Genomic DNA, 18,597 nt, shown 5'->3' on the forward strand with positions numbered 1-18,597 from the left:
GCCACAGGCTGGGACGGGGGGTGGGAGGTAGTGCAGAGGGAGAAGGAGAAGGACCCTCTGCTGAGCAGGGAGTCCAACTCAGGGCTTTATCCCAGGACCCCAGGACCATGACCTGAGCCAAAGGCAGACACTGAACTGACTGAACTACCCAGGAACCCCTGAAAGCCTGTGTTCTTAATCATTCCTGGTATACTGTAAACAGCCTTGATTGAGCTCCTACCACAAATCAGGGGGCTAGGATTTATTACATCTACTCCTATTACATCTATAAGTAAGGCTTGGCCAGGCTCATTTACAGATGAAAAACTAAAGCCAGGAAATGTTATATTATTTGTCCAAGGTCACACAGTTAATAAATGGCATAACTTAAGTTTGATCATTCCAGGTCTGTCTAATTCAAAAGTCAGTAAGTACCCTGTTCTGTACCAGAGTCAGTACTTTTCCATGTCAGTAACACTCAGGTCAACATATTTCCCCAGGTACATAAAGGTCAGCATGCTAGGCCACGCATGCTGCTGGTCAGCATTTTCTTAGTTATACTGCATTTTCCAAAGGTCACAAACCCATATACAAATACTGATATGTCAAGTAAGTACAAAATAAACTGGAAATACCTGATAGTCTGAGGTCATGATTAGTCCACCTGAGGTAGTGGTAGGAGGAACAACTCTCACTTTTTTCAACGGGGGTCCCTGTGTATGACTGCTGTCTTGATTCCCTGGGTGACCAGTTCCATTAGTATGGTTATTGCCCTGCTGCTGCTGCTGGTTCTTCTCAATTGGTTAAATAGAAAAATAAAGTTCAACTCAGAAGGAGAACCAAATACAAACAAGAAAATGTTACCGTGGCATTGAATAAAACAAGAAGCAGCCAAATGTACTTTAATACTTACTTTGTCTCCTTTGTCATCAGGTTCTTCTTCTGTTAAAAATTCTCGTTTTGGGTAAGGGATTTGACAACCGGCAAAAACACTGCTCAGGAGAAAAAAGAAAAATGATTTCTGGCATGCCAATCAATATTTCAGATTCTTCATTTTATTCTTTCAAGACAGATTTTTTTTTCCATATTTTTAGAATAAGTACCTTTCAACTGCGCAACTGTGACAAGATGAATCTTTTCTTCTAATCAGTGACATTACAGCAGGCCATGGGAGGGATTTCATTGTATAAAAATAATCAATAATCATCAAATATGACTCAATTTTCTTTTATTCCGGCCTCACTCTTTTATTATTACAACCCAAATATAGACTCCAGAGGAAATGTCACTATTTGAACACAATTTTTTTTAACTCTCCCTTCTACATATAAAAGATGACACGGGAAACACAAATTTATTTGGGAATGGAATTTGCCATTGAAACATAAAACTGTAATTGCAAGCAGCGGACAATCTCCGTGAGTCTGAGTGCGCCACAGCACACATAAACAACCCGCCATTGTGTACCTGGTGCCCCACTGAAGCCCAGGCTGGCCATGTTTCATTAAGGAATATAGGAACAGGAGTGCCTCTTACCTCTAAAAGCCTGAAATGATACCTCAGTCATCAGAACTCAGTTTTTGCTTGTCATTGGGATTTCCCTGGGTCCCCAGGTAGGAGGAGTGGCAACTTGGAGATGACAACTCAAACAATTGTGCTCCAAAAAATTCTACCATGCTGGTGAGTTAACACATTGATCACTTACTCTGATGTAGGAAGTGGATCTTCTAAGAAATAGGGATCCTGCATAGCCTGTTCTGAGGTAATTCGCTTTATTGGGTCCATGGTAAGTAACTTCTGAAGCTGAAACCATAAATCATAAAAACATTACTGCGTTACTTCTCATAGTTTTATATCCTTGGGCATATGTGGAACGTATATGCTTTTTGATGAAAACAGCACAATCTGAAGGGTATTTATTCCCCCAAATTAACAACAGGAAAAACTTGACTATTACATTTGATGTAGTAATTCACATTTAGTTGTTCTAATAATCAGGATCTTACTTGGTTCTCCTATAAGAGGCTACTAAACCTACTTCTTACTCTAAATTAATTATCTACATTTTGCAAAGTGCTTTGTACAATTTAAAACAGGACTCAAATCTTTATTTTCTATTCCTTTTCTATTAAGGGGAAAATTATTATAGCACAAATAATACACTAGCCACATGTGGCTATTTAGATTTAAAACCAACTTAACTAAAACCAAATTAAGCTTAAAAAATCAATTTCTCATTCATATCAGATACAATTGCAGAGTTCAAGAGCCACAGGTGGCTTATGTGCTCCCTACTGGACAGTGCAGATCATCAGAGAAAGTTCTCCTGGCCCGGGCTATCCTAGTCTAAATAAATATGATGCTTGATACAGAACTTGTTTAGTACAGAGGGATTATGAATGGAGACTTAAAGGTACTGCTTGGGTTCAAGTCTTCACCTGACATTTATTAGCTGAATGACTTCGGACAAGTTGCTTACTCTCTCTGTAACCTCATTTGTCAAACGGAGATTAGAAATAGCACCTACTACCATAGGTTTGTTTTCAAAATTAAATGAGGAAATACATGGAAAGCAAGTCTAGTGATACCTAACACAAAGAAAGCAGTATGTGTTAGCTGCCATTATTAGTATTATTTTAATTATTTTGCTACCTACAGAAATGTCACGCTAATGTGAAAATTCAGAATTTTTTCATTAAAACATAGTTCACTTAAGACTTTATGAACTAGAATATTTGATTTATTTTTATTTATTTTAGAACATTTGATTTTAGTAGGTGATTTAAGAGCTTATCTAAATAGTGGTCTCTCAGCTTATCCTCTTTGATCTAATGTGGTGGTTTTCAGACTTCAGAGTACATCAGAAGTACCCCAGGAGCACCTCTCAAAGCCGACTGCTAGGCCCCACTCCCAGAGCTCTGGGATATCTGTGCAGGAGTCTGAGGAGTGGCCTTTCTACCAAGTTCCCTGGGGATTCTACTGCTAAGGACCAGGATCGCACTTGAAAACCAACAGATGGGGGCACCTGGGTGACTCAGTGGGTTAAGCCGCTGCCTTCGGCTCAGGTCATGATCTCAGGGTCCTGGGATCGAGTCCCGCATCGGGCTCTCTGCTCAGCAGGGAGCCTGCTTCCTCCTCTCTCTCTCTGCCTGCCTCTCTGCCTACTTGTGATCTCTCTCTGTCAAATAAATAAATAAAATAAAATAAAAAGAAAAAAAAAAGAAAACCAACAGATGCATTGAGACTTGATGGGAGAACACAATCAGAGGACAGACATAAAGTATTTAAAAACACAGAGGAAATGCTGGGATGGGAAGATTTAAATTTAATTATGATGATCCGATATTTCAGTGGAAGCACAACTTTAATTTTAGAGGTGAAAAGAAAAGCATGGGTTTGCCATTTAAAATGCTCAACAGTTTTAATGGAGTTACATTAGAGCTTTCAGATGGGTCTACACAAGATAGGTCACTGTGGTAAAAACAAGCAACTAAGCTGCAAGGGAAATATATCTCTGGGATTTCAGTGGTGATGGTTGTGAGAATCACTGCAGACTACACTGAATAGCAGCAAGTTGGGGGTAAGTAAGAGCAAGTCCCCTGAATTGTGACTCTGGGCCTACCACTATTATCATTATTTTATTAGAATAAATAAGGCTCTAACTTACCTTCCTGTTTGGGTCCTGTTATAAGTACATTATAAGAAACCATTATTTGGATAATAATATATTGTGTGGCAATAAGATAGGTTAGGCCTTGCTTTTAAAGTTGCTGATAAGATATGAAATATATGATATGTGACATGAAATAAAAATAAACAGAGGGCGTAGAAGCAGAAGACAGAGAAGAAACAAACAAAATAGATGAAGTGTTTGCAAGTGGCCTGCTATTGTAACAAGGAAAATACAGTACTTTTAAGACAAATTCCCACTTAATGAACTCATTTAAAAATATTGAGAATAAAGGACGAAAAGAATTTTAAGCCAAATACAATACTACCTACTCCCTGAAATTTCCCCTTTGTATGTTATATAACTTTAAAAAACCCCCCAGAATCATTTTTAATTGTTATGATATAAAAATGGAAATTTTACTGTAAACAAATTTAAGCTGGCAAAGTTGACTATAATGTCATAAATTACAATAGTGCATGGATTCATTTAGATTCTAAAATAAATGATTTTTCCATTATACAGTAATAAATTCTGCATCTCATATTCTTCCAGAAAAAGCAACTAATACACACCATCACCAAAGGACTTCTAATACCCAAGTTTGTAAGAGTATCTTGGGAGTTAAAAATTTTTAAAAATAATCTTTCAAAAAGTTGAAATACAAAATAATTTGTAAAAGTTACTTCTGAGTACTGGGATGGTTTTCTTTTAGATTCTTCTCTCAAATTGTTGAAATTAAAAAAAAAATCGATGAAAACCAATAAATGTAATTTTAAAAATGTTCTTGACAGACTTGGTACAATAACTATCTTTAAAAAACCTAATGTAACCAAACATTAGTCTGTTAAACCGTGTTATGGGTTTGGAAAAACAAGTTTTCATGCCTTTACTAATAAGCAGCAACAAGATGTCTGGATTTACCATTAAAGTACTCTAAGAGTGTTAAATAACCGTATAAACTGACCCCAAAACACCTCTGGTTAGCTAACCAGGGAAAAAATTTTATTATTGTTCTCTAAAGCTTACCAAGTGGAATGCTTTACTATCTGGTTTAACTTTATGTTTTTCCATATACTTGATAAGGCTGCAGTTGGTATACCTGAAAGAGAAATACTATGAAATATCTATATGAGATTTTGAGGTTAATTTTACATTGGCTGAAGTTTTTCCAAACAATCATTTTAATCACAACCGATAAAGAATATTTATTGAAAATGGCATAATTGGCATAGCATTAGCTCAATTTCATATTTTATTCAATATTCACACTAGTCACTTATGAATGGATACCACTGAGAAAACACAAGATAATTTCATAAATAATATATACTGAATAGCATTTTTTATAAGACTGTTATTTTAACAATTCTCTTAAATAACATATGGGTCAAATATTTAATTCAGCCTTTCTAGTAGGTTTAAAACAAATTTAAAATTTTTAAAAAATTTGTTATAGGCCTTTAAACTGTCTTCTCCCAATGCTCTGATCTTGCATTATAAAGAAATGAAATATTCCTTCTTCTCTACGAAAACCTGATTAAAATGACTATACAATCCAGGTGGGTGGGCAAGTGATGGCTAGCAAGGTTGCTTATTTCAGTTTCTGACTGCTTCAGCTGTGATCCTTTCCACTGATGCTTGCTTCCAGAAAATAATAAATATGGAAAGAGTTTTTTTCTCATATCCAAATCAGCTGCTAAAACTAGCTGTTTACCTTCTTTATATCACTTAAATATTTTAAAAGATAAAATATTTATTAAGTAAAGAAGTAAAAGTATTTATTAGAATAAGCTTATGTTTAGTATTCCATTGAGTATTCAATCTTTGATACAGAGGATTCTGGAAAAGCAGAAATCAACAAAGGTCTATTTTCTTTCCAACTTACGTATTTCTTCTGAAATCTTTCATTAATGTTGAATGTTCAGGCATCTTTTTTATATCTTCCCAATCTTTATCTGTGAAATATATTGATAAAATTTTATGTTGTCTAGGTTCCTATTCTCAAGAATTTTAATAAAAGTTACCTCAATTTTCATCACATGTCTTATATACTTTGAATCTCCATGAAAGCACAGACCTCAAATAAATGACTAGCTATAGTAAATATCTTATCTTGACCTATAAATACAATTCTCATCCCTTGTATAGCATTAGACCTCTATAAGTTTATCTTTTTAGGGCTTACTTTCTATGTGATTTACTATAATTTACCTCAATTTCTGTAAGTAGAGAGGAATAAGTTATTAATAAATATTTCTATTTCTGTTTGTAGGACCACTTTTTCCCCCTTTCTACTCAATGTCTTGGTTACATCAGCAACCAGTCTCTTCAATGACAAATCTCCCCCCTCTGTAGTTTTAAGATGCATTATTTTTAACATGGACCTCCTATGTTCACTTTATTAAATATACTGTTTTCCAGCAGTGATCAATGTAAGCAGCAACAACTGTCTGGAACAGAACAGGGTAGGACATAAGTAGTATGCAAATAAGTCTGCTGGTGGCTTGGCAAGTTTCAGTAACATTAACAACCCCAGCTTACTTATATGAAGAAGAAAATGTTTCAGTTGGCTTGCTGGCCTTAGAGTTGCCTCAACAACATGTGCTACTAGCTAGTTTTCTTCATCACGGTCAATGGACTTGTCCTGAAAGACCACCAGCTGCAGGACTACAGCAGGTAGCTTCATAGCACTGTTAGCTTTTCAATGACCTTTAGACATCTGCCTTCAATCTCCTTACACGGAGATGTGCAACTAGCCTCCAAAGACACCGCACTGTAAAGTCAACTAAATACATATGAGATTTTCTCAATTATTTCCTTGCTCTAACTTCTCTATTTTGTTAATTTCTCAAGATAGACATCCTGAGATAATCTTTTACTTTTCCTTCAATTACATATAAAAAAATCTGTATTTGTCCTTTATTCTCCATCTTTTTTATCACTTTCCACCTGGAGCACTGCTATATAGGCAAACAGCTGGCTTTCCTGTCTTCAGTTACCTCTCTCTAATTGAGTTTTACCTACCACAACCATACTAATCTTTCTAAAATATAACATAAACAATGTCACTAGTTCTCAAGAACTTATCATGGATTCTCATTCTTTTGTGCATTAAATCTAAACCCTACTGCCTGCTTTTCAACTTTCTTATAATCTGAGCATCCCCTAACTGTTGAACTATACATTAAGAATCACCTCTTGCAGAGGCCACCCGCCTCTTCCACTGCCTTGTAAACCACATTCCTTTCTCTCAGGCCTTAGAAATGGTGGACACATTCAGAAGTGGGAAGAAAAGGCCATTCTTCTCCATCTACTCAAACCATAGCTATTATTTAAACATTCTACTTCAAGTAGTACAATACAAATTCCAAGAAGGCAAGAATCATGCCAGTTATATCAACATTATTTTATGCATAACACAAGGCCTGGCACATGGCAAGTACTCAAATGTTTAGTGAATAAATAAACTTCTCATCACAAAAAAGCAGTATTCACAGACCCACTGACCAATTCTGCAGTAAGTTAGTATCTGTGTTAACACTCTTACAAGGAAATGTGAAATTAGAACTCCCAGATATTTCTGTATTAGTCTTGAGTTACCCTGACCTGATAAAAATTCCTAGTAAGAAATAATTTCTAATAAATACCTGACTAGCCAATATTATGTAGGTTTTTTAAAGCAAAATTTCATTATGCTAGACCTCTGAGCAGAGTTTTTCGATACTGATGAACTACCATGCCATGGCATAACAAGGGATGGGGATACCGCTGAAAAACTAAGGGGTCTGACGCCTGTGATGAGACACCTAAACAACTTTCTCCCTGCTGCCAATCAGTGTAAGCAAAGTTGCTGTTCTAACAGAACACTTAAAAGAATGTTCTTACTGACAAGAGTTACAGGGTAAAAAATTCTGTTATTTAATATAATGTGATTCTGTATAGTGCCCTAAATATAAATAATGTTCAAAATTTGTATTTAAATACCAAGTATTGGCATTATTATATGTGCTGCCAGACAAAAATACATACTACTGAATTTATTTGTAAGAACTAAAGGTACCTTTTAATACAGATATAACAAATATTTTATCATTTCGAATATTAAACAAAACAAAACAAAAGAATAAAATGAAACAAAAATATACTCCTCAAATTCAGAAAGCCCACAAATATCTTTATGCTAATTTGTGAACTCTATAAATTTTGCTATTTCTAAGGATCTTTGATTAATGCAAGCCATAAATATAAAGAATTGAGTAAGAGTAGCTTTCATCAGCTAAAGATACACACCTTTCCAATGAAGATAACTAAGTTCAAACAACAGTGATTTAAAAACAAAAACAAAAACATAATGTGTACCTGCAGGAAATCCCATTACATTGAATATTCTGTCCAGCTGGTCATGGTGATAAGGATTACTAGTTTTGATGTCCTCTTGTCGACAGTGAAATATTGGTTCTGACGTTAGTAGTTCTGCAAATATACACCCTATAGCCCAAATATCTTTAAAACAAAAAGAAAAAAAAAAGAAAAGAAAAAAAAAAGGAAAGGAGAAAAGAAAAAGAAAGGAGGAAAATAAAGTGGTTCTTTCCAAAAGAAAATGCATTTTTATCTTGGTGGGGACTGTTTTTTCTTTCTTTTCTTTTCCTAATAAGTCATATTAATTCCTAAAGCAATTATCATTAAAAATATCATGGAATATTGCTTGTAAATATATATTCCCACCCGACACATCCCAATTTTTTCATTCCCTATTATACCTTCATTCCACCCAGGGGCTTCATTCCAAGTTCAAATCAAGTAAGCTAAAATTTTGGCAATTTTTAAATGGATCAAACATTACCTTATCTGTGAAATACATACAAAGCTGCATATGGAGCACAGGAGCCACAAACAAACAAACAAAATAAAACAGAAAATAAAACAAAAATAGAAAAACCAAATAGCTTTTGAAATTGGGCATACTTGCCAAAAACAATTAGCATAATTTTTTGAGGTAAAAATATTTTTTCTTTGTCTAGTCTATGTATTTGCTAATTTGTAAAGTCTAATAATTATCCTTTCATGCTAGCACGAGTTAGCAAGGTGTTATTACAGCAGGAGAAAGATAATGCCTGATCTCAAGTATTCTAATGAAACTGCATTTCTACTTGAACAGTTTTTTGTTCAAAGTATTTCTTTATGCTACAGTGGAGTCAGATTTTGCAATTTAATAAGGATAAGAAAATAGGGAGCAAAATACTACCTTTACGATAGGTATAAAGGGTATAAATTCACTAGAATTGGTTATAAAAGCCAGGCAAAATGGATTCCTCAAGTACAACAAATTCCTCTCATTCACTTTAAGATATAAGCTAACTTTCATTTATATTAAACTTTTACTCAATAGAACTGTTATTAATAGAGGAAAGATCTACATGCCACTTCAGAATTTAAAACTGAAATTACTCAGTTCCAACTTTAACAAAGCCCTAAACCAGCAAAGTTAACTTCTCTACGCTAAGTACAATGGTGTGAACAGAGCAGACACTCAATCAGTCGTTTCTGACGGATCTAACCAATACCTGTGGTAAATATAAACAACTATAGAGGGAAAAATAAAAACCACTATTTTATTAAAGCCAATTGTTCAGGTATGTTAATAATTGTCACATAAATAGAAAATGTGAAAAAGATCTTAATTTATAAAATAACTCAGAATTCCTAAAATCTAAAATTAGAATATAGATAATTAAGGTAAAATGATCACATTTATAGATTTCAGAATAACAAGTTAATCATCTATTAAGATTATACACCATAACTACAAGCAAGTGATATTTGAAAAGGACACGGTTTGCATATCCATTTTCTCCCACATCATGAGAACCAAGTTAGCCAATACCAGTATACAGAAAAGTATGAAGACATACTAGCCAAGCTATTTTGTTTTTAGTATCAGAAAGTAAATGGAGAAATTATTTTGTGATTATTCTTTTGATGTATGTACCCCATGTGATAACTTGACTTATGATAATCTTAATCAAAGGAAAAGATATGCAAGCTAAGGAGCATCACAAAAAGGGTCAATGGGTTAATTTTCATGTTTAAAACTCTACTCATAGCATCCAGAAGACACCATAACAACTCATTCTGGTTAGCTATGAAAAATACTAAAGAAAACTAACATGTAAGTGGTCTAGCTATATCCTTAAAGTGACAAACTGCTTCTAAAATAAAAGGTCAGAAAGTAGGAAGAAAAAGTTCATTCGACTTTATTTACTCTTACCCTTAGAACCTTCTTCTCTTTATCTTTTCTATTCTCTCTTACCTTTTGGCAATCTCATCACCATCCTTCCTTTCTTGAAATTCCTGATCCAGACATTAATCATGAAGTTAGCTAAACAGGTTATTATTTTAGAAAAATTTCTAAATCTGTGTACGTAGTCTCTCCTAACTATCTTAACTCCCCCCCCCCCCAAATGTGCCAAGTTCATGGAAAAGTCCTTTCCTGGTCACCTACCAGCCTACTTTACTTCCTTCTAGCACTTTCCAAAGTAAAAACATATAGATCTCATCTACTTCTCAAACTCTGCAATGCTTTGTGCAGCTATTGAGCTAACTAGGCAAAGTAGATAGCAATTAGCAGACTAATTGGACCCAAATTGGGGGGGAGCTTGTTAAAGTATTAATCAATAGATGTATTAACAGCAAGTTTCTACCTTAATAAAAGAGTAAATTCTCATTCTCCCTATCTTATTTCTCACTTAATAGAATGTCATGTAATTAGTGGGCATTCAGTTTTTTGAAAACAAACATCTGAGTTTAAAAGTCCATACTTTAGTAAAACTTTAAGACTGCTTCAGTGATGATTAATTAAAGACTGAAACTCCCTTTTCAGGTTTCTCCATAAAGTCAACCAAACAAAACCCCCAAATACTCAAAACTGAATTAAACTTTGTCACTGGGAGTACAATGTTTACTAACCTATTATTTACTCTCTTTGGCTTAATGATTCAGCTTGTAGTTTTGTACAACTGAATAAAAGACTGCAGCACCAAAGTCTGTTTGCAATAGAGGATGGGAACATTTTTTCCCTGTGCTCTTTGGCTGCTTCTTAGTAGCCTTCAGTTTAACATAATCCACCAAACTGCACTAGCAGATTTCACCCTTCTAAATGATGCCCTTAAAATGAACTATTGAATAAGTAATCTGTGCACTGAACTACAAAAGTTCTTCTATTAGCTGCTCAAACTACAACCATCTGACAGGGAAGTAAAAATGCTAGGCAAGTTCTTGGTAAGTAGCTTTCACTGTGGTGAGGGGAATTTATACTTTAATGGACCCTCAGGTTACTTACATTAAGTAACAGAATGGGATTGTGTGGGAAAGATGGGAATCACAGAAGAGGCTTGCATTTTTATTCCTTTATTCTATTCTTTAAAATTTATATTAAAAATGGTTTACATAGAATTTCTCTCTCTCAAAAAAAGAAGTACTTGGAAAGATACCCATATTTAACATTTTTGAGCCAATGTCTTCATAAAGGAAAAATGTTTTAAAGATTGCTCTTGGCCAAGTCAGGTGTTCATAGGGCAGGGATCACCACCGCAAAGGGGCTGCCCTGACCTTGGTTTCAATCATCTGCACCCCAGTTTGTTCCCTCTATATTCTTCCTATCTCAGAAGCAACTGTTTTACCCAGGGTCACAGAACTTTTGGAGTTGAAGAGATGATTTAGTCTAAATTCCCACTTTCAAACAATGAGGCTAAAGAACTCAATGTTTTACCTGGGGGTGAGCATGTGTGCGAACGAGAGCAAGCACACACACACATCCCACCCTGAGTGACAAAGCTAAGGCTAGAAGTCGGATTAATTTGCATACATTTTGGTTTTTCTTAAGTTTTAAAAAGTTTAGCTAATAGTTATCCAATAAATTTGGATGATGAGAAGGAGGAAGAGAGGAAAAATATGAAGAAAGGCCTTCTGTTTTGCAAATTATAAAGCCATTTGAACAAGGGAATCTACCTAACTGCTAGTAGTTTAGCTTTGTGACAAATAGTCCTGCATCAAAACTGCCAAATGCAGCTTGTCCTAGTGAATAACAGGTTATACAAATTGCAATGTTCACAACAAAATATAAGTTTCTTGAGAAAAAGATAATAGAGTCAGAGTCTCTAGCTTCTGTGATGGTGTATTTTTTACTTAAATTAAATCAACTCAAAGTTTTCAGTGGATAACAGCTAAGATTAGGCAATCTTTTTTTTTTTTTTTTTTTTTTTTTTTAATATTTTAGTTGTTTGCCAGGGAGAGAGAGAGAGAGCATAAGCAGGAGAAGTAGCAGGAAGAGGGGGAAAGCAGACTCCCCACTGAACAGGGAGCATGATGTGGGGCTTGATCCCTGGACCCTGGGATCATGACTTGAGTCAAAGGCAGAGGCTTAACTAACTGAGCCTCCCAGGCGTCCCAGGCAATCACTACCTTATCTGTATAGTCTATTAATATGTCTTATCAAAAATAACAATGCTTTTGAATATTCATTTCCTAGGTGGAAAAAATAGTTATGCATCATATTAGTTTATATTCTAAGTACTCAGAATATACTTATAAAAAAGATAACCAAATGTATGTGCAGGTAATAATATAGCTTCAGTAATTTTTACTTTTCCTTCTAATTGATTTTTTTTTTAAATAAGCATTTTATTTTGGAGTAATTTTAGACTTAAAGAAAAGTTGCAAAGATAGTACAGAGAAGTCTTGTATCTAACTGACTTAATTTATCTGCCTTTACTTTTTTATAAAATGAAATATGATCTCAAAGCAGTTATGAACATTAGTGAACATAAAGATTTTCTGAACAAAGACACGTTGGGTTAAGGATTAATATGGGGGAATGATCACAAGCATTTCTTCTTTCCCTTCTTGAGTATACACTGAAATGGCAGCAAAGTAAGAAAGGTTAATAGTAATCCATAGTAATAAAAAGAACAGGAGGAGATCACTGGTGATAAGACTGACTGATTCATTCATTCATTCACTCATTCAACAAAGAGTACTGAGTTCTCACTGCACACAGTGCCTACTAGGGTGACCAGCTAGGCAAGTTCTATCTATGTTAGTGGATTTTAGATACTATACAATGCTAACAAGGCAGTAAGATGGAAGTGGGTTGGGGAAGGCTGAATGACTACTTTCGGCTGCGTGATCATTGAGGTTTTCTCTGAAGAAGTAGTGTTTTGACTAAGAACTGAAAAAGAGAGAGAGAGAGAGAGAGAGAGAGAGAGAGAGAGACTGGCCATATGAAGACCTGATCTAGGCAGAGATACATAAGAACACTTTACTTTGGGAAGACAGAAGGCAGATGGAACAGCTCAGAGAAGGCCCCAGACCACAGTATTTTTGCTGAGTGTGAAGCAGAATTGTCCTGTACAACTCTGGAAGATTCTGTCCTTAGAGGACTAGCTACAAAGTCTGTATTATTTTTTCTTCCCAAAGTCTGTGTTTTGAATAGTTGATTCTCCTTCTCCTGCTCCCCTCCACTGCCCTGAAACTACCAGGTACAAAACTAGGACCTAAAGTTGGAAGACTCTTCCCTTAAAGAATCTGAATGGCCTCAGGACAAAGGCTTGTCCATGCTAGCACCTGGGGATCCCCCTCTTAACGGTAGTTCTCTGCTAGATCACTCTGAAATCTGCCACTCAATCAGCTCTATGATCTAAGTGCACAAAGTTCCCAAGCACTTTTCTGTAAGCTGATTCTTAAATATGAAGAGATAATCGAGGGTCAACAAATAGTGGACGAACACTTGCCACATGGAAGGGAGAAACTGAGACATATAAATAAAAAGAGAGCCTATAAAGAAAACACCTAATTATTTCAGGAAAAAAGCAAATTACAAACAATTAAAAAGCACTGTTATCACCATCCTCACAGATAGTTGAGATGCTTTTTTCCCCCCATAAAATAATACAAAAAACTAATACAGAATAAGAAGGGGTTCTTAGAGAAAAAAAGACAAAAGCAGAAAAACATAAGAAAAGTGCTATCAAGTAGTCCAGTAATAGTCCAACATATGCCAACACTCAGTTTAGGAAAGACAGGCACAGAAGACAGAGGAAGAGATCAAAGACTAGTTTAAGAGTTTTCCACAGACATGGGTTGTACAATATAAATTACAGACTGAATGTGCCTACCAAGTGGTCAGCACATTACTGTAAAGCAGAAGGATAAGAAATCCTATTTGTTTTCAAAAAGAAAAACCACCCAGGTAATCCACCAAGGAATGAGTACAAGACTGGCATGAATCTTCATTAGCAACACTGATGCTACAAGCCAATGGAAGAGCATCATCAAATACTGAAGGAAAGTTATTTTGTACTTAGAATTTTAAACCTAGCCAAACTGCATGATATAGTAAGACATAGGCATTTTTGAGAAATACAAGAATGGGAAAATTTACCTCCAAGACACCTTTCCAAAGCAAGCTGAGAATATGCTATAGCAAAATAATAAAGCACAGAAGGAAATATGTCCAACTCAAAGGAATTAAAAAAAAAAAAAAAAAGGAAAAGAAAAGCCAGGATGAAAATCAGTCCAGAATACAGCATAGCATAGAAGACTTCTGGATGGAATCAGCCAAGAAAAACAAAAGCAGGCTTAATGCTATTCTGGAGAACACAGCAAGTTAGGTAAACAGTAAAGACATTTAACAATGGGAAAAAGAAAAGAAAAGCACATAAGAAAAGAACACGATGAAAAAATTCAATGAAATAAAATGAGGCACAATAAAGATGTCAGTAATGGAAAAGGTATGGAAAAAGGACTGTGGGAGTTGAGCACTGAATCTGTTACAATATATGATCTGAGTACAAATTGTGGAAATTATAGTTTGTAAATAGAAAATAAATGTTGTAAACATCAACAAAGTAGTAATAATAATAATGACAACAATATTTCTAACAGAGCTTATAAATTGGGAGGCTGAAGAAGTAAAAGAGCACTAATTTCCCAATTCTTAATAGTACGGAGGTAATCAACATAATCAAAAACTGAAAAGCAAATTATGATATCCTAAACCACTTTTTCCATAATTTTTCTCCTTAACTCCAAGGGGACCTTTTAGAAGTATTTCTTTTGGTGAAAAAAAGAAACATTTGTCTGAAGTTTAATGGTTTAGAAATTTTACTGTGCTTATTTCTCTTCTCAAGTAAAATTTAAAATATATTTTTACTTAGAATGCATAGTATGATCCCATATATTTAAGAAGTTTTAAAATATCTATCAGAGAGAGATGTTTAGAATAATACATTCCTAATGCTCATAATGGTGTTTCTAAGTAGTGGAATTTTAGGACAGTTTTTGTTCTTATTTTTATAGTTTTCTGTATTATTTGGTTTAATACACAGAAATATATATATTTTACAATAACAAAGCCACTTTTAAAATGCCATGGAATTTTAATTAGTTATACTCACCAATAGCTTTGGTATAATGTCTCGCTCCAAGAAGTAATTCTGGGGCTCGGTACCAGAATGTTACAACTACTGGATCCAAATCTGCTAAAGGCTTCAAAGGTGAATTAAATAATCGGGCAAAGCCCATATCAGCTGCAAATAAAGATAATAATAATGTTAAGTCAATGTATTTTTACAAATTTAATTGATTAATTTTACCACTGTTAAGATAGGGAAAATGTGCTGAATTCTTCATCTGGGTTATAGATATGCTTGCTCCAAAGGTCAAGCGTGACCCTATACTCTCAGGCAGATTTCTTTCTGCCTGTCACACTACCACTGGGGACAGGGTTGTTAAACTTCATGTCCATTCTTTGCATTGGTTATAAGCACTGAGAAACTAGCTGAGTTATAGTAAGGCTTTCCATTATTTGCATCAATAAGCCTGGTAACTGGGATAATCATGACTATACAGTATGTTAATACCACTATCTCTCCCCCATTTATTTAGGTTGAATTTTATTAACTTAAAGAATCACAGTAATTTTTTTAAGCTGGAAAAGGCCTTCTAAAAGGTCATATAGTTCAATCACCTCCTTTTTCAGGAGGAAAAAAGAAAAAATTTTCAAAAGAAGAAATTAAATGATTGACAAATGTCATAAAATCCTACCTCAGAACTGAAGTTGTGGCATTTGACATAGTTTAATATGTAGTGTAGTTATTCAGGCATGACTGTTTATCCTATTAAACTGTAATCTTAAAGGCAAAAACTGTCTTTTTTCATCTCTTTTAGTATCTATCTAGTGTCATTACACATAGCTTTTATCAAATATACATTGAATGAATGATCACCTGTTCATACCACCTACCAAAAATTTCAAGATTCATCCACCATTTATTTGGTTTTGCTTTCCTAATATACATTTTTAATGAAGGAGGCTCTCATCTACCCTTCTTAATTATGGAGGTTAAAAAAACCCAACACAGAAATTTGGTAAAGAACTAAAACCATGACTCAGATTACTAAATACTGGCTTATAGGAGAACTAATATTTCTTCTTAAATGTGAATGCTTTAAGCCTTTAGTATCCCCCAAACCTGCTCACATCATATGCATTACATCATATGCATAATTCCAAACTAGATTATTTTGTTACATAAAATTTCTCCAAATCTTAGTAAAAAAAAATGTCTGTAACTACCGTTTGGCTGGGTCTTTTTTATTTTGCACACTTTCAACTTACATTTGAAGAACTTGATGCAACCAAATTGGGCTTTTTAAAACACAAGTTAGGACTTAGAAGGCATTTGGTGACCCTATAGAGTTAAGTACTGACAGGGTCTGGCTGTCAAAGGGAGTCAATGCCTAGGAGTACTCCGAGGTACATCAAATGTTTGTGATACTAAAAACCTTGTGAGGTTTGCATGATAAAAGAGTATTCTGAGGGTCTAATTAAAAGTGGAAAGTGAGATCTGGGGAATTTATAGGGGAGGATGGGGAAGAGGGGTTAGGAACATCTAGGTTTTTCTTTGTCAGTTAAATGGTACAAATTAGCTGATAATTTGCATTTATATTAAATGTTGCAATCAGAAAGTACTCTTTGCTTTTTTTATATACTCCCACAACCCTGCTGCCTTTAAATTAACATAATTTAGTTACAACACTTCTTCTACCCACACACAAAACAAACTAAATAAATGTGACAAAGACAACTTAGAAATGACAATGAAAAAAAAAACAACAACAGAATTTTAAAATTCAGTTTTATCCTTATAGGTACCAGACCAGAACTGGGTAAAAATTTTGCTCTGATCTATAAGAAAACAGAGCTATTAAAAAACATGCCAAGGTAAAGAATGCTTGTTACTTTCTTTTCCCTTTAGGCAGAGGCCTTCTAGAACTTAAGGTTCTGTACCTCTCCAGCCTCCACGGTTTTCCTAGTTTGTAATTCCTAATGTTGAAAGGTCAACAGAGGCATATGTTCTGATCTCAACTGGATCAGGTGAACAGAACTGATGCTGTTAATTACTAGTTTGCTTTATGCCTTTGTGACTAAAGGTGAGGTTGGCTTCTAACATGGAAAGAAGCCACTCACTTCCACAGGCTATTTTTAATGAAGGCAAAGGTTTCTAAGAAACTTCCCTGGCTTATTTTATAATTAGAACACTTCAATCTCTAAAGATTGTCTGACACCTTTTAAGAGTGTGAAACATTTTTCACTTTTAATGTAAACTCTTTAGAAATGGCTTTGATCAAGAAGGAACTACATGAATATAGCATATCATTACAGCAAAAGTTAGAATTGATATTGCTGTCTGCAAAAGTTTTAAAAGAGTGCTACACTGTGACTTATCAAAAATAAAACATACCAATTTTTACTCTTCCTCGCTCAGGACCTTCACCCATAACTAAAATATTAGCAGGTTTCTGTGGAAACAAAATAGTGTTTTTTTTTTCAGTAGACAGTAGTGGTTTCTTTTAAATAGACATTATGCCAATATAACATATCCACCTTTACAAAATCTCATTTACTCAAAAATTAAATCAAACACAGGAAGTCACCAAAGAAACATTATGTGTATATATGCAAAGCAATGTGCAAACATTAGGAAGGCCCAAATACGACAGTGCTTTTCTCCAGGCAGAGCTAATAAAGCTATTCTTGGCTTATTTAGCCAAGTCTTTGTTCATTACTGTGGAGCATCTGACTGGAAGTTACAATGTTGTGGTTCCTTCCAACTCTTTCAATTGTAAAAAATGTCTTGCAACTTTAAGGGAAATGTATCTTCAAAGATGACTTAATTCTAAATAGCAAAGGAAGGAGCCACCGGATATCTTTTTTTTTTTTTTTTTTTTGAAATGCCAAAGTATGCACCTATGCTTTAACAAATAAATTTTAGAGAATCAGTTTACTAAAGTATTTTCTAAATGAGTTAGTGAAGAGGAATTTTTTATGACCTGAACAGTTCTGAGATTTTTATGTTTAAATAAAGAGAAGCTAAAACTTAAAGTGAGATTTTATAGAAGTAAAATTCCAAATAGTGTTAAAGTCTCTAAAAATATACAGGATTAACTATCATCTACAATCTGCTACAGTGGTATGTACAACATAGACATGTGAGATTTATGCCCTCACCAGCAAGAAGGAAGAAGAGAGGAAGAAGGAAGATAAGGGGGCTGGATGAACAGAGAGGAAAGGGTTGGGGAGAGCAACCCCCAAACCTTTCTTACCCTACTAGGCTGTCTACTTGGTATTTAATTTTGCCAGCCTGCTAAATAACAGTGAAACTAGATTAGAATACCCTTCAAATACAGATCAAACAACCTTAAAATTAAGGATTTTAATGAAGGCTGTTTACAGTGCTAACTAGTTCACAAGCTTCCCTAACCACATCTGCTAATAGCCCCCATGCTCTTACTGACAAAATAAAACTTAATATATTTACAGTATATTATTCTCTACGCTACTACCTACGATCTGCTACTACATATCAAAAAAAATTTTTTATCCC

General features: G+C 34.6%; 1 protein-coding gene across 4 annotated transcripts in view; it reads right to left on the reverse strand.

The window, feature by feature from the left end:
• The window catches only part of CDK8 (cyclin dependent kinase 8), a 136,091-nt gene that overhangs the window by 3,264 nt on the left and 114,230 nt on the right, over positions 1–18,597 (reverse strand). Inside the window, exons 5-13 of one of the 4 annotated variants that reach the window (XM_045069518.1) lie at positions 17,455–17,512; positions 15,106–15,237; positions 8,012–8,155; positions 5,538–5,607; positions 4,679–4,751; positions 1,685–1,782; positions 1,083–1,121; positions 893–971; positions 615–770 (exon numbers count right to left, since the gene is read on the reverse strand). In XM_045069518.1, coding sequence (XP_044925453.1) covers positions 615–770; positions 893–971; positions 1,083–1,121; positions 1,685–1,782; positions 4,679–4,751; positions 5,538–5,607; positions 8,012–8,155; positions 15,106–15,237; positions 17,455–17,512 — 849 coding nt within the window. Of the gene's footprint in view, positions 1–614; positions 774–892; positions 972–1,082; positions 1,122–1,684; positions 1,783–4,678; positions 4,752–5,537; positions 5,608–8,011; positions 8,156–15,105; positions 15,238–17,454; positions 17,513–18,597 lie in introns of all 4 variants that reach the window. The other 3 variants (XM_045069517.1, XM_004781478.3, XM_004781477.3) reach the window with 3 other exon arrangements.

Source organism: Mustela putorius, unplaced genomic scaffold (genome assembly GCF_011764305.1).
Source record: "Mustela putorius furo isolate JIRA1106 unplaced genomic scaffold, ASM1176430v1.1 tig00003942_pilon_pilon_pilon, whole genome shotgun sequence".
Taxonomy (NCBI): domain Eukaryota; kingdom Metazoa; phylum Chordata; class Mammalia; order Carnivora; family Mustelidae; genus Mustela; species Mustela putorius.